The sequence below is a fragment of the Daldinia childiae genome, assembly GCF_008694065.1.
Source record: "Daldinia childiae strain JS-1345 chromosome Unknown Scaffold4, whole genome shotgun sequence".
In the NCBI taxonomy this organism is placed as follows: domain Eukaryota; kingdom Fungi; phylum Ascomycota; class Sordariomycetes; order Xylariales; family Hypoxylaceae; genus Daldinia; species Daldinia childiae.
This window is the reverse complement of record NW_022984645.1, coordinates 2,273,372-2,287,959: the sequence shown is the minus strand read 5'-3', so window position 1 is coordinate 2,287,959 and position 14,588 is coordinate 2,273,372. Positions and strand designations below refer to the sequence as shown.

General features: G+C 41.6%; 3 protein-coding genes across 3 annotated transcripts; all 3 read right to left on the bottom strand.

Annotated features, from left to right (window-relative positions):
* Window positions 1-6,333: 6,333 nt before the first annotated feature.
* On the bottom strand, window positions 6,334-8,202 carry GL218_04933 (uncharacterized protein; the record flags this gene model as incomplete). Its single annotated transcript, XM_033581565.1, has 2 exons — window positions 6,334-7,680; window positions 7,747-8,202. The coding sequence occupies 2 exons, from the start codon at window positions 8,200-8,202 to the stop codon at window positions 6,334-6,336; spliced, it is 1,803 nt and encodes a 600-aa protein (XP_033435291.1).
* A 328-nt stretch (window positions 8,203-8,530) lies between these two features.
* GL218_04932 (uncharacterized protein) lies at window positions 8,531-9,313 on the bottom strand (the record flags this gene model as incomplete). Its single annotated transcript, XM_033581564.1, has 1 exon — window positions 8,531-9,313. The coding sequence occupies one exon, from the start codon at window positions 9,311-9,313 to the stop codon at window positions 8,531-8,533; it is 783 nt and encodes a 260-aa protein (XP_033435290.1).
* Window positions 9,314-12,876: 3,563 nt separating this feature from the next.
* On the bottom strand, window positions 12,877-14,247 carry GL218_04931 (uncharacterized protein; the record flags this gene model as incomplete). Its single annotated transcript, XM_033581563.1, has 1 exon — window positions 12,877-14,247. One exon carries the CDS (start codon window positions 14,245-14,247, stop codon window positions 12,877-12,879), a length of 1,371 nt encoding a protein of 456 aa, XP_033435289.1.
* Between the last annotated feature and the right edge of the window lie 341 nt (window positions 14,248-14,588).

Genomic DNA, 14,588 nt, shown 5'->3' with positions numbered 1-14,588 from the left:
CATCACCAAAAACTCCTTGATGCTATTGGTATAATTTAGTGGAGGTGCAGCGGTTGGATTTGAATAAATTGCAAAGTTCCACGAGGCTTAGTAAGATTCCATAAGTGAAGGGAGGTTTCCGTAAGGTTTGGAGGATTTCCATAAATAAAGGAAGGTTTCCACAGATAGGGGAAGGTTTTTACAAATAGGGGAGGGTTTCTACAAATAAGGGAAAGTTTTTACAGATAGGGGAAGATTTCCATAAATAAGGGAAGGTTTCCATAGATAGGGGAAGATTTCTACAAATAGGGGAAGGTTTCTATTGTCAGGGTATAAGTGGGTAAGGAGGCCTACAGGGGTCTATCTACTATATAAGGGCGCGTAGCGCCCTCGAAAGAGAGTAGAAGCCAGGCGTTACTAGTTCAATATATAATCCTTTTGGTCTACCTATCCTAGATATTCACTCTGTGTATGACATCAATCACCTGGGTATAAACCCCCCCTGACATCTATAGATAGGGGAATATTTCTATAAATAGGGGAAGATTTCCACAGATAGGGAAAGGTTTTTACAAATAGGGGAAGGTTTTTACAAATAAGGGAAGATTTCCATAGATAGGGGAAAGTTTTCCCCACTTATGGAAATCTCCCAAATTTCAAGAAATCTTCCCCTATCTGTGGAAATCCCCCAAACCTTATGGAGGTTTCCCACCAAGATTGGAAATGTTCCAGTTGAGGTGGAAGGGCTCCGCTAAAAATAAATGAAATCCAAATTCACCAAAGCACCCTCGACAAGCTCTCCGACCAGATGGAAATTTAACATAAACATTGGAAAGCTTTCAAATATATTGGAGTTTTTCCAAAAGTGACGGGAAGTATCCAAAATCGCAGGAAAGTTTCCAAAAGGGTGGAAGGTTTCCAAAGGTGGTGGAGACTTTCTAAGAGTAGTGGAAAGTTTCCAAACACGGTGGAAACCCTCCATTATCGGTGGGATCCTTCCAAAGGCCTGTTAAAATATATTTTAGATATCTCCAACACCCGTAGACTTCTCTACTTGCTTTACAGACTACCGTGTCGTCCCAGAGAGATGTAGGTAGCTCTCGCCCGATCCTTAGATGTATTTTGTCGTTTGTAGAATCTGTCCAATAGAGTTGGAATTCCTCCCATTGGATTGGAAACTTTCCAATAGAGTTGGGAATCTTCCGTATGGACTGGAAAACCTCCAATGCCATAGTAAGGTTTCCTTAGGGATTGGAACTCTTACATAAGGATTGGAGGTTTTCCAACCCTATTGGGCGTATTCCAAAGGATATGCAGACAGCCTTTGAGAAATTCTTAAGGAACTCCCAGGATAGATAGATCCAACGCCTAAAACAACCAAGTGGTATCCCGGTATCTAATATGTGCCAAAAGTGCTAGGCTACGAAGCCGAATCAAAGTATGAGCTTCCGTTCGTCATGCTTATCTCTCCTGCCATAGGCGAATCCCCTACTTTAGATATCTTTTGATTGCGTCGCTACGTATTACGAAGCAGACTTAGGTTTCGTACGTCTGAATCTTGACTCTGATATAGACTGATAGCTTAAAAAATCTTCTAGATTTGCCATGCCTATCCCTCTCAGACGTCGCGTCTCAATCTGACTACACTGCATCGTTAAGGACCTCCAATACATGAAATCTACATATCGCTGTTGGATGTTACGTGGATGAACTTGACGACTCAAAGATGGTGTCAAGGACGGACACTCCCGTGTCTGCTCCCTCGTTGAGGTTGGGAGTGGTTCACATTACCCATTGTTGTCCGACTCAGGTTTATCCCCAGGCACTGCCGGCGCTGAGAGGAATTCCATTTCCTCTATAAGAAGGCTTGTTCGACGGTTTCCCTCCTGATCAAGTTGGCTACCTGGCACCGGCGCTAACTAGGTAAAGTAATGTTGTAGGCAGGTAGGGACTAAGGGTGCCATAGGCAGGACGTGGAGGATTTCTTATAACAGGATACTCTAGCTCTATTCTGAAAAAGAGGAGTACTCTAGACGTCTAAACGGCGCCATCGGTGCGCTCGTTGTAACTACCTAGCTGTAGACGTAAACGTTCCCATCACCATGTTCTCTTCGCCCAACCCAACAATTTCTGAAATTTTTCCATCAAGCATTGAACGCTTCCAATATGGTTGGATTCTTTCTAACAAGGGCGGGATACCTCCAATAGGGGTGGGAGATATCCGATACATTTGGAAAGTCTCTACTATCCCTGGAAGCCTTCCAGCTGGTTTAAGAATATTCCAATACTTATAGGGATTTTCACCATTATTGGGAGATTTTCATAGTATTTGAAAGATTTCCAAGGATGGTGGAATATTCCCACAAGTAGTGGAGGCCATCCGACTTTATCGGAAAGTTCCCGCAATAATGGAAAGATTACATCGCTAATGAAAGTTTTCCAATAAAGGTGGGATATTTCCAAGGATATTGGAAACTCTCCAATTCAGGTGGAAAGGTCCCGTAGAAAATGCAAAATCCCCATTATTCTTAGAAGTCTTCCATAGGCCTGGGCCAAGTTTTCAATTTCTAAAATATCTTTTGAAAATATCCCAGCATAATTGGAAAGTTTCCACCTTTATTGAAAGGCCTCCAAAGATTGTGGAAAAACTTTAAAAATAATGGGAAAATTCCAATAGCCCTGGGAAATCTTCCCGAGTATTGCAAACCCTCCGGGGTAATTGGAAAGTCTCCATCGAACGTGGGAACCTTCTACCATCCTGGGAATTCTTCCTCGAGCACTACAAACCCCTGATCGGTGATTTCCCCTCCCTCACTGAAACCCTTCCCCCATGGCCATCCTTGGGTTTTGCGTAGGCGGCATATACGAGCAATGTAACCAACCGAATCGCACCATATACAGCTATATCCAACGGCTTCTAAGGGCAAAACTCCGGTTGGGTGTTTTTGAGGATGACTAGTTAGACCAACGGCACCGATATAAGACCACATAGCCCAAGCGGTGTACTAGCGTTGTCACTCTGGAAGCGTCACAGTTACATTTAAAATGAAGAATATAAAGGGAGCCTTTTTTCTGCTTCATGATTTCTAATCGAAACAGATTAGAAGATGAAGAAGCTACCTATACCCTGGCTGGGATACAAAACCCCTTAAGATATACCTCCTCGTGACGTTAAAAGCTAAACGATTTCCCTGTTAGGAGGTAAGGCCTGGTGCTTGTGTCAGAAGAATCCCTTAGTGGATGTTATACGTAGAGTCAATGTCAGGATAAATATATTGAACTGGTAACGCCCGGATTCTATATTCTTACGAGGGCATTAGGCGCTTATTATATCGCCGTAACAAATTCCTATAGTAGTATATAATTCAAAGATGTAAGGGCTCTAGCGGCGTGAAGTTGTCCAGTAACCTTTCCGCCGTCTTCGAACTCCTGGATCTTCAACATGATGTTTAAATTGGCCTCTGGGAATAAGTTATGCTTTAAACCCACTAGTCTTGCTCACTATCTTTCAACTCGAGTCATAGCCATCATTCTTCAACTCAATTTGAACCATTCCGATGTATAGCAGATTTCAAGACATCCATAGGGCTTTCTACGGAGATTCCACACAGATTCCTGGACGTGCAAATGTTTAACGCCGGAAATTTCCATCAAGCGTGGAAAGTTTCCAAGGCTGTTTTCATCGCACAAAATCATTGGAAACTTTCCATCGATATTGGAAATCTTTACAAAAGCGGTTCCATTACATAAAATCATTGGAAAATTTCCACCTACTTTGGAAGGTTTCCAAGGGATTTCGAGGTTAAATAAAAAGTTGTCACGGTTAAGGGTCAGGAATCTTGATCTTTCATGTATATAGAGCCTTGTTGCAAGGCTTTTGGTGTTCTGGGTTCCCCAGAACTTTCCAATAAATTTCAACAATCAAAGCGCTATTGAATAACATTCCAAGGAATTTTGAGATTAAATTAAAGATGTTATTGGAAAGTTTCCAAAGCTATTTTCATTGCATAAAATCATTGGGAAATTTCCAAGATGAGTGGAAACATTCCAATGATTTTATGCAACGAAAACGTTATTGTAAAGGTTTCCAACGACGTTGGAAACTTTTCAAGGGATTTTAATACCAAATTAAAAAAAAGATTATTAACAAGTTTCCATTATACGTGGAATATTTCCAATGATTTTATGCAATGAAAACAGCTTTGGATAACATTCCACCTACAATGGGAAACTTTCCAATGAACTTAGTTTCCAGCACGAGTGAAACCTTCCAAGGATATTTGAAATTAGAATTTAAAAAGTTCAGTGGAAGGTTTCCAATATAGATGGAAGATTTTCCAATATTGTTTTCATTATATAAAATCGTTGGAGCGTTTCCATGTTTAAAGGGGACTTTCCAATGATTTTATATAATGAAAACGATGTTGGAAAATCTTCCACCTGTAGTGGAAACTTTTCAAGGGGTTTTACTACATGCCGCAACATAAGTGGGTTCGAATCCCACTGTGGTCAAACCAAAAATGGTCCGATTCAGGCTTTTCCCCTGGTTAAAGTCGGCTACTTAGCGCCGGCGCTAACCAAGTAGAATAATGCCGTAGGCAGGTAAGGGCTGAGGATGCTATAAGCAAGAAGTGGAGGATCTCTTATGTCAGGCGATACTTTAGCTCTATCTCTCCTTACGTAAAGAGGTGATACTCTAGACGTCTAATAAAGCCATTGATGCGTTCGTTATAGCTACCTAGCCATAGCACCAATAGATGTAAACATTCTCATCATCATCCAAGGGGTTTTATAAAAGATTATTAAAAGGTTTTCACCTGTCAGAGTATAAGTGGGTAAGGAGGCCTACAGGGGTCTGTCTACTATATAAGGGCGCGTAGCGCCCTCAAAGGAAAGTAGAAGCCAGGCGTTACTAGTTGAATATACTATACCTTTTAATCCACCTATCCCAGATATTCACTCTGTGTATAATATCAATTACCTGGGTATAAACCCCCCGACACCACCGGTATTGGAAACTTTCCAAAGTTGTTTTCATTGTTGAAAATCATTGGAAGTCTTCCGTCAAAGATGGAAGGTTTCCAAGGATACTTAAGATTAGATTTGAAAAAGATCAGTAGAAGATTTCTAACACAGGTGGAAGATTTTACAATAGTGTTTTCATTGCAAAAGATCATTGGAAATCTTCTACTTATTATGGAAACTTTTACAGTAACGTTTTAATTACATAAAATCATTGGAAATTTTCCAATGTTATTAAAAACCTTTACAACCTTGTTTTTATTATATAAAATCATTGAAAAATTTCCACCTATTATGGAAACCGTTACAATAGCGTTTTAATTACATAAAATCATTGGAAACTTTCCACTAATAACTACAGGAAATCTTTGCAACTTTATTTTCATTACATAAAACCATTGGAAATTTTTCACCAATATAGGAAACTTTTACAACAGTGTTTTTATTGTAAAAAATCATTGGAAATCTTCCACCTATTATGGAAACTTCTACAACCTTGTTTTCATTGAATAAAATAATTGGAAATTTTCCAACATCATTGGAAACCGTTACAATAGCGTTTTAATTGTATAAAATCATTGGAAACTTTTATAACCTTGTTTTATTGCATAAAATCATTGGAAACTTTCCATCGGCGTTGGAATTTCAATAGAATTAAACCTAATATTACGAATGGTGCGGTTAGCTACGGCAGGTAGGCACTTGCTACATCTTTTCTGTAGATACGACTAGTCATGCAGTGTTAGTTTTCTGTTTAAGACGTCTGAGTACTCTAAGTCTTTGGCTGCAGGCAGCTAGAATATCTTATAAGCCCACTCAAGACATCTGGAAAGAAGGCCTCGAAGCCCCATCCCCACCTGTAAATATATAAATACTTTATTATCTCTTATGTTGGGCGATGTTTACGAACCCCGAGTAAATGGAATATCGCCTTACTACTTGTCAGACAGCCGTGTCACCTACTAGATACCGGCCGCAAGCAGTCGAAATATCCTGTAAGTTGGCACGGGACGTTTGCAATTAGGAGTCGGGCTTTAAGCTCCGGCTGTGGATGGCGCGTCCCTCTCTGGCTCTTGAAATTTGAATTATGTTGTGTTGAGCGATGCTTTGGCTCTGCCTTGTAGGAAGAATTTCAGACATATCAGCGTGGTAGATATGCCTCTCGGCGATCTAGCGTGTAAATACCCATGCCTCTGAGAGTATGAAGATTGGTTAGCCTCCTAATCTGACGAGGTTGCCTAGGATCCTAGGTGCTCATGTACTTTACCCAGATCTCGAGATCTTGTAGGGTTGATACGGGGAACAGGATAGAATCTGCCTCTTCTGGGGCTTTTAGGATCCGTAGTCGGTTGAGGAGAAGTCTGAGCGGCTAGTACTTACTGCTCGCAGGAGCTTGTCGCAGATATGTACCACGATTACGTAGTCTACTAGCTTGGGAAGCTTTAGCAGCGCGATCCCGGTGTCGCCGAACACGTGGCCGTGCTGCTGGCATGCAGTTAGCATGCCCTGGTTGCCGCTTCCGCGTCCTAGAGCATCGTATATAGGCCGGCAGGGGGAGCGCTGCAGGTAAACTTTTAGCTTGGTTAGCGGAGATTCTCCTATGTCGATACCCCACCTAGCCTTCAGGAGTAGCACCAGCTGCCAGACGGCTATGGCGAAGAGGTCCGTAGGCAGGTCGTGATATGTCGGATGCGTTTCTATAGCCTTCTCGACGAGGTGTCGCAGGGATGCGTCCCTGACGCGGGTCTCGGTAGTAAGACTCTCGGTCAACGAGCCGTTGAGGCTGATGGATAAGTTGGTCCTCCTCTTGGTAGTGATTTCTCCGTAGAGGTGGGATACGAGGGTTGGGACGTGGCTAAGTCCGGGTTTCGAGATGAATGGGGGGAGGTTAGCGGGGAACCATGTCTGCAAGACGATCCACGGGCGAGGCTCTTCGTGGCCGAGCTGGCGATCGACAGGCTCTATTGAGACTGAGTCCTGCTGGGCGCTAGCGAACTCGAGCCAGAACTCGTAGTTAACGGCCGAAACTAGAGAATATGAGGCGAAGGCGCGAGCTGCAGCCAACCTCTCCTCGCCTAGGACTCTCTGTACCGAGTCGAGGGGTTTCTGTACCCCGTTCGCCCGAGACTCTGCGCGGTCGATATCACCACGCATCTTCTCTAGATTTTCTTTCCCCTCGCTGATTTGTTTCTCGAGTCTTTCGATCTCTTTGTTGGCATCTAGAATATCGTACTCGGCCTCGGTATTCTTGTCGTAGAGGGTGACTGTACTTAGCGTCTTCTCTTGGTCCAAGTCGCGCTTGTATTTATCTGTAGCATCCTGCAGAATCCGGAGCCTTAACTCTAAAGAAGCTATTTGGTCTTTTAGCTCTGTTACTGATGCGGCGTGATCAGTCACGAGCTGACTTTTCTCTTGTATTAGTTGGGCCTCGCTCTGTTTTAATGATTTTTTCTCATCCCGTAGCCGGTTTGTGGTATCCACCAGCGTATTCCCTTGCTTTTGAAGTAAAACCTTGTTCTCCTCTAGAGCTTCTACCTTATCTGATAGCTTCCTCACCTTTTCCTTTAATTGAGATTCGTTATTTCCGATATTCTGGATATTCTGTTTTAATTTGGTTTCGCTTTCTTTAAGCTTCTTCGTCTCTTCTTTTAAATCGGCCTCGCTTTGTTCCAGCCGGGTCTCTATACCTTGTAGCGTTTCTATCTGCCCCCTGAGCAAGATCTCGTTCTCTTTCAGCTCCTAGACTTGGGCTTCTAGATTCGCCTTAGTCGCCTCGAACATGATTATATTGGGGCTAGAACTAGCCTCTAAATTATCGAGGTTCTCTTGTAGCTGGTCGAAACGGTCCTGGTTCTCGTCTCGGTCGGCGCACGCCCTTTCGTATTTATCTTCCATCTTGTCGCGTACGATGCATAGCTTATCTTGGGCTATCTTCAATCGTTTAGCGAGGACCGAGTTCTCTAGGCAGAGCAGGGAAGAACTCTTCTGAGGGCTGAGGTTTCTCAGAGTCTCGAAAGAGCCGGTAATGGAGAGCACCAGGTCGAGCATGGGCTGAAAGGCGGTATCTTCCATAGATCCAGCGCGAGATGCGACGAATTCGGGATTTACGCCCTTTATCTTGTTATGATTTTTCAGGTAGTCACGGACTTCCGCCTCGAACAGGTTAACATCTTCGCAGACCGCGTCGAGTCCTGTTTCCATTATTTCGTAGTCGGTCGAGAATTTCTTGAGCGAATCGTCTTCATGGTGGTATCTGTAGATGCCAGCCTTGTCTTTGAGAATCTTCTAGATCTCATCTACCTCAGGGCGGAACTTTGCAAGCGTGACCTTAGGCTCGGATAGCCAGGCGATAACCTAAGCCACACTCGGCAGCAATATGTAGGGAATAGAATTACTACTCGATATTAAGTTAGAAACTAGGACTTCGTAGTTTTTCGTAACTATTACTCTTGTCAGATTTATTTTTATGATAATCGAAAATTTGGGGTTGGTAAGATTGATAGTCTGGCAAATTGATAAGGCACCATTCTTAATATAAGCTGTTGAGATATTCCAGCTGGTGCGCGGTCACGGGAATTTCTAAGATGCGGCGGCGAGTCTCTAAGAGAGCAGCTTTGCTTGCCATTGCCGGGTCTGTGGGTAGCGCTCTAGGGTCATTACGTGAGTAGTCGTGACTGTCAAATGTAGAAGGGGGGACGTTTCTAGCGTACGCTCGGGTCCACGGGTAAAACTCAGAACGTTCCCGGCTAGCTGCCATCCCAAGGTAATCTTGTCGGGTACTGATAGGAGCTCGACGGCCCCTAAGCAAGACTAGGTAGTAATACTTAAGGTTGTCACTCATGAGGCTCGCCCGAGGGCAATCGTCGAATGTATGGGCCGTGGTGTTGCAGCACGGACAACCGTGTAAAGCGCCATCGAGCCCCGGAGGTCCAACGCATATGGATAAGTCATGCCCAATGCGGTCGCAGTTTCCACATCGCCTCATATCGTGGAGAGGGACACTTGGAGGACCGCGACTGTTTAAAGATAACGGCGGCGGGGAATTCTCATGGGAGGACGAAAGGCTCGGCGCGGAGTGTGATTGAGGATGAGAGGCGATGGGTCTCTCGGAGTATGGCGGGAGTGATGCTCTCGTATACGCCTCTGGGTTGTATTCGGCTCGCAGGTTGCGCATCTCCTCTATCCTCCTTCCGGCGAGGATTTGCACGTCAATGGTATCTTCATTGCTCTGGGTAGCTGTGCTTCCAGTGGAGTCTAGCGAGTGGCTCATCGTGGCGGGGTCTTGCTCGTCGATTAACGAATCTAACGGCATGGTTTCTGTTAGGTTAAAGTGCAGAATAATTTCAAGATGAAACTTGGAATTATTAATGTGAAATGGTATGAATTGTGTACCTGCTTCGTAATGGATTGTGGTAAAATGAATAAGTTGGAAGGTGACCTGCACTCGCATTATCTGGAATTTAAGAATTAAGAACTTATTAAATCTAAGTATTGCCAGGTGACAGACGTTGTCGGGATAAGTTGCAGTTGCGGGTAGTTACAAGCAGTCGCAACTTCCTTGCCAGACATTGAGGCAGTTGCAAACAAACAATGAATTAAAAGCAGGAGCTCAACAACGATATCACCACTATTACGGGCCTAAAATCCATTATCAATCAGTGATACCTAGTACTAATTGCCTGTTCAGTTACGGCCTATAGCAATATATATCAAATACTAATTGCGTTTGCGCGAACAGGAGTCTTTTCACGCCACAGATAAATCGAGCCTCTGATTGGCTAGCCATAGTTTAGTGCACGTCGGTTGGACTTTTTGTAAAAGAAATATATATTTATTCACCTACTACATTGTTGTATAGGTATATGATGTAATAATTGATTTTATTTTCTTCATAGAGCATATTTTTTGACATTTTTGTTTTATTTTTATATGTTGTAAACCTTACGCGATAAAATGATGATGTTGTATTTACGGTTGACCAAACAAGGTATTGTACCAAAATGAAAAAAAAGATCGCGCATTAGACTAAAGTTGGTAAAAGGTCACGGACCACAATTTGATATATACTTTTAAGCCTCATACGGTTATTTTTATAATATATATCAATTAATTAAAAACAAACGTATACATACCTATATACCCATTTTTATATACACATATAAATTTAAAAATAGTTTTATAAATATTAATTTTAAAATAACATAATATATATAATTTAATAATTTAAATTAATGTAAAATAATGATATTAATTGTAATATTATATAATATAAATTAAGTATTATATAACTTATTTATAAATTATAATATTATATTAAAATTATTTTATTAACAATATTACGTGTTTATTTATAAAATATTTTTTTATTTTTATAAAATTTAAATAACATGTATTTAATTATTAAATAACATTATTTTAAGTTATTATTTTCGTATTAATTAAGTTATTTTTATATAATTATATTATTTAAAATTAATCATAATAATTATAAAATTAAAAAATTACATATATATAAAAGTTAATTTTTTCTTACTGTTTCCTATTTTAATCTCTATTTATCTCTAAATCTTTTAATTATCTTTCTTAAACCCAGTTTTTTATTTACGTAATCACGTGATATTTTTTTTAATTTTTTATATATTTATAAATCTTATATATATTTAATTAATATTATATAATATTATAACAATTAATATCGTTATTTTCGCATTAATTTAAGTTATTTAACGATATATATCATGTTATTTTAAAATAAATATTTAAAATTTAAAAAAACGCATGCATTTACAAGCTCGCGCAAACGTTTTTACGTGTTTATAACACGGTAAAATCCGTCGGAAACATTTAAATATCTTGTTAAATATCTTAATAAATCTCAGCCAATCATTTTTTTTATCAACTTATCAATTTTTTATTATTTATTAAAAAATTACTTATCAATTATTTATTAATTATTTATTAATTACTTATTAATTTCCTATAATAATTTTTAAAAATTTAAACGTAAAAAATGTTTTTAACAAATAAATTATTTTTAAATTTATAAATATAAATATAAATATAAAATTTTTAAATACAATTATATATATTACGTATAAAATATAAAATATATTTAAATAAATAAACTTTTTTCTCATTTTAAAGTGTAAAATACCGAGCTAATCGGATAAATCCGTGCTTAACTACCCGTTTAAGCTTAAATTTCATAATTTTTTCATTTTGGCACAGTACCCTGTTTGGTCAACCGTAGTATTCTTCAAGGGATTTTACGTGGGTTCTGTGGGAATATTACGTGCTCAAACAGACGACATACCACACACTTTGACTTTGGATTTCTACAATCTTTATAGGTTTTACAAATTTTCAGGCATCACACTGTTATTCTTAGGAATTTCACTACAGTTAACACTATTAGAAACCATACTGGTAACAGATAGAGGTGTTTGTGTATTTGTCTACCTATATTTCATCTAATCCATGAATGCAATATTCCACAGTTCATGGTATGACAACTTTAATCTCCAGAGTTTATGTAACTTTTTATTGAGTCTAACATGCGTACTCTATAATCCGCATTGTTTCTTTTTCATAAACGCGTTGCACTGATCGATTGTATTCTGACTAGTTATACGGAATATTCTTCTTTTCATAGATAAGAGTTGCACAGTATGACAGCATCACATTAAACGTTTTTTTGAGGCATAATTGAAAGCGTGGATCATTCTAGTCTTCGTTGTTGCATATTCCAAGCATAATCTCTCTACCTTGTGGTGCATCTGGAGCCTGTCGTATAAGGGGTTGAATCTTGGAGTATATATCCTGGACCGTTCGTGTTACATCCAGTTGCGAACCGAAGCAAGCCTCCCAGTCGAACTCCACGCTAGGTAGCCGTATAACGAATGATTCACAGCCCGAGAATAACTTAGAATTCCCACCTCGGATATCGTCCCAGATATATTGCCTCTGCACTAGATTTGATGGCGCTATTGTCAATGTTGATGATGCTAGTGCAGGTGCAAGTCCCGCGTTAGATGAATCTACGTGTTCTACGTTGGGTGAACTTATGGGTGCTACTTTCATGCGTGCAGTAGAAACTGGAAGCGGGAGTCGCGGGTCGGGAGAAGGCTGTCGAGCTGGACTGAATTCACGGTGCTATTCATAAGACCTGTAAGGCGGCTGATCAAAACCATCTCGGAATTCATATTCTGAGATGACCGACTGCCTCGATGGTGTTCGGTGATTCGGGTATCTTTGTGCAAAATCTTCTGCCTCAGGAACTGTGGTAGATATCTAGTTGGTGAGAAGCAGCGTAATATAAGCAAGATCTAAATAGCTTACAATGATCCTTGTATATATTCGCATTGGTCCGGTAGTCCACGGTATGATTATCAGCTAGGCTATTTTCGTACCACTCTAACACTTCGTCGAATAGGTATGGCGCATCGGGAGTTTTCTCTGGCACATCGCCATTCTACATCATATCTGAGGATTAAAGCTATTAAAGTTAAATACTTGTATAGCAAAGGGATAGGTATATCTTGGTTATGAATTCCCTATTTATCTTCGGCTTGCTATGTAGAGAATGCTTACGGAAGAGAAAAATTATACGAGAGCAAGTTGTAAAATGGTTAGCTTAAACAGTAAGATGGGACGTTTACAGTAAATATAGGATGGAAGAACTTTATTCTATTGACTAGTTCTGTCCTAACTACCTAGCTGCTGATACACCGGCAGGAGCTTATTGCAACATCTGCGATTATTATCAGTTAATCAGTCCCATCCATCTTGACCGGGGGCCAGTTGAGCAAGGGGTTGAAGTAATCTGTCACCTACTCACCGCCTGTAGATTGGTCTGGTGGCCTGGGCATCATAAAATTATTCTTCCTCGAACATCATCATAATATCCTGTTCCATATCGTCGTCGGCGTCGTGGTCATCAGTGACATGTCCCTGTGCAGGAGTGGCTCTGTACACATTCTCCGGCTGGTTATCGGTCTGATTGCTACCGCGCATATTGTTGGGGTGTCTCTCAGGGACGTAGCCTTGGTCGGGGAGGACATGAATATGGTCGAGGTCCCTGGTAGCAGGATCTAGGACTAGCTTATTCTTCTGTTTCTGAGCAGAAATGTTATAATCCCACCGGTTAAAATGAGTAGGTGGAAGCGATATCATCTTCATTCTGCTGATCGGGCCGGGAATTGAATGGTTCATTGCTATAGCGAGCTGGTTCCATCCTCGAGTTGATCTCAGAGGTGGTCGGCCAACACGGTTGACTACTTCGAGGTTGTATCTTGTAGCGTCGTCTATGGGCGGCTGGATCCGGCAGGTGTCAATAGTATGATTCATCCTGTTGCAGCGGTAACAACCCGGGATATCTCCTGCGGGTGTCCAATGCGTTACGCAATCTCTTAGGGCGTGGCCCACTATGTCGCAGTTTGCGCACACTAGAAGTCGGGGCTGGAGCTGGGGGGGAGGGTGTTGCTCCCTGGCGTTGTGTTCTCGAGGTAAGACTGTGGGGTGTCGAGGTACTAGTTGCTGTGCTTGTGGCTGTAAATCAGGCTGCACACGACGTTGGGCGGCCCGGAGAGCTATATGGCGACGTACGTGAGCTGCTTGGCTTAAGGGTTCGTTGGCGGACCGGATGTGCTGGCGTCTGTGATCAATCTGGAAGGACACTCTTGCGGTATCAGTGGGCTGTACTATCAGAGGAGCCATAGACGACATGTGATCTAGGACATCCATAAGCGATTGGGGGCCTGTTGTAGTGGCTCTTATGGTGTTGGTACCCAGACTGATAGCTGAGTTCTGCGCCGCGTTCATGTTTTCATTCCTTATAGCCATTGCACGTCTGCTATCGTAGGTCAGGTATCCACGCGCTTCGAGATTCCAGTTCGCACTGGTACTCAGGGCAGCGGTATTAGGTGCGTTGTTTCCAGCTCTGCCATCTCTTCGGCGTCTGTTGATTCGTGGTAAAACGGGAGGGCGGTTGCGTCTGGGAGCCTGATCTTCCTCGGTAGCCCAGCGGCTCTGACTGAGAGCGGCGGCCGATGCTGGGGTGAGTCGGGGCTGGTCATTCATTTGAATGTCTCCACCGGCGTTATCTCGATATGCCGGAGCTTCCTCTTGATTGAGGTTGGACTCAAACGGCTGTGGTGCGGTATTGGCAGAGCGTGCAGAGTGATCTCTGGGTCTCGATGCCTGGTCGTCTTGTAAGTTATTCATATTGTCTATAGGTTGTATATCCATCTTGAAAGTGCGCCCAGGTGTGGGAAGAAATTTCGCTGATGAATGATGAAAGAGAAAGAAGAGAAAAAAAATTTGGGGGGAGGGGGGGAGGATTCTTTTATACATGCACAGATGGGAGGGGAATTTCCAAGATCAGCCCGCAGCCTAAGGTTACCAAGTACTTTTGGTTGTTAGAGCAACTACGATCGTAGATTGGGTCAAAACCAGCCTGTACAAGCGGCTCGTACTCTTGTAATTGCTATTTTTATTTTCTATTGACGCACTTTGCCACCTGATTCTATTTTGCTGCCGGTTATTTTTCTGTTGATACAGTCTGCCACTTGACTCTGCCACTTGATTCT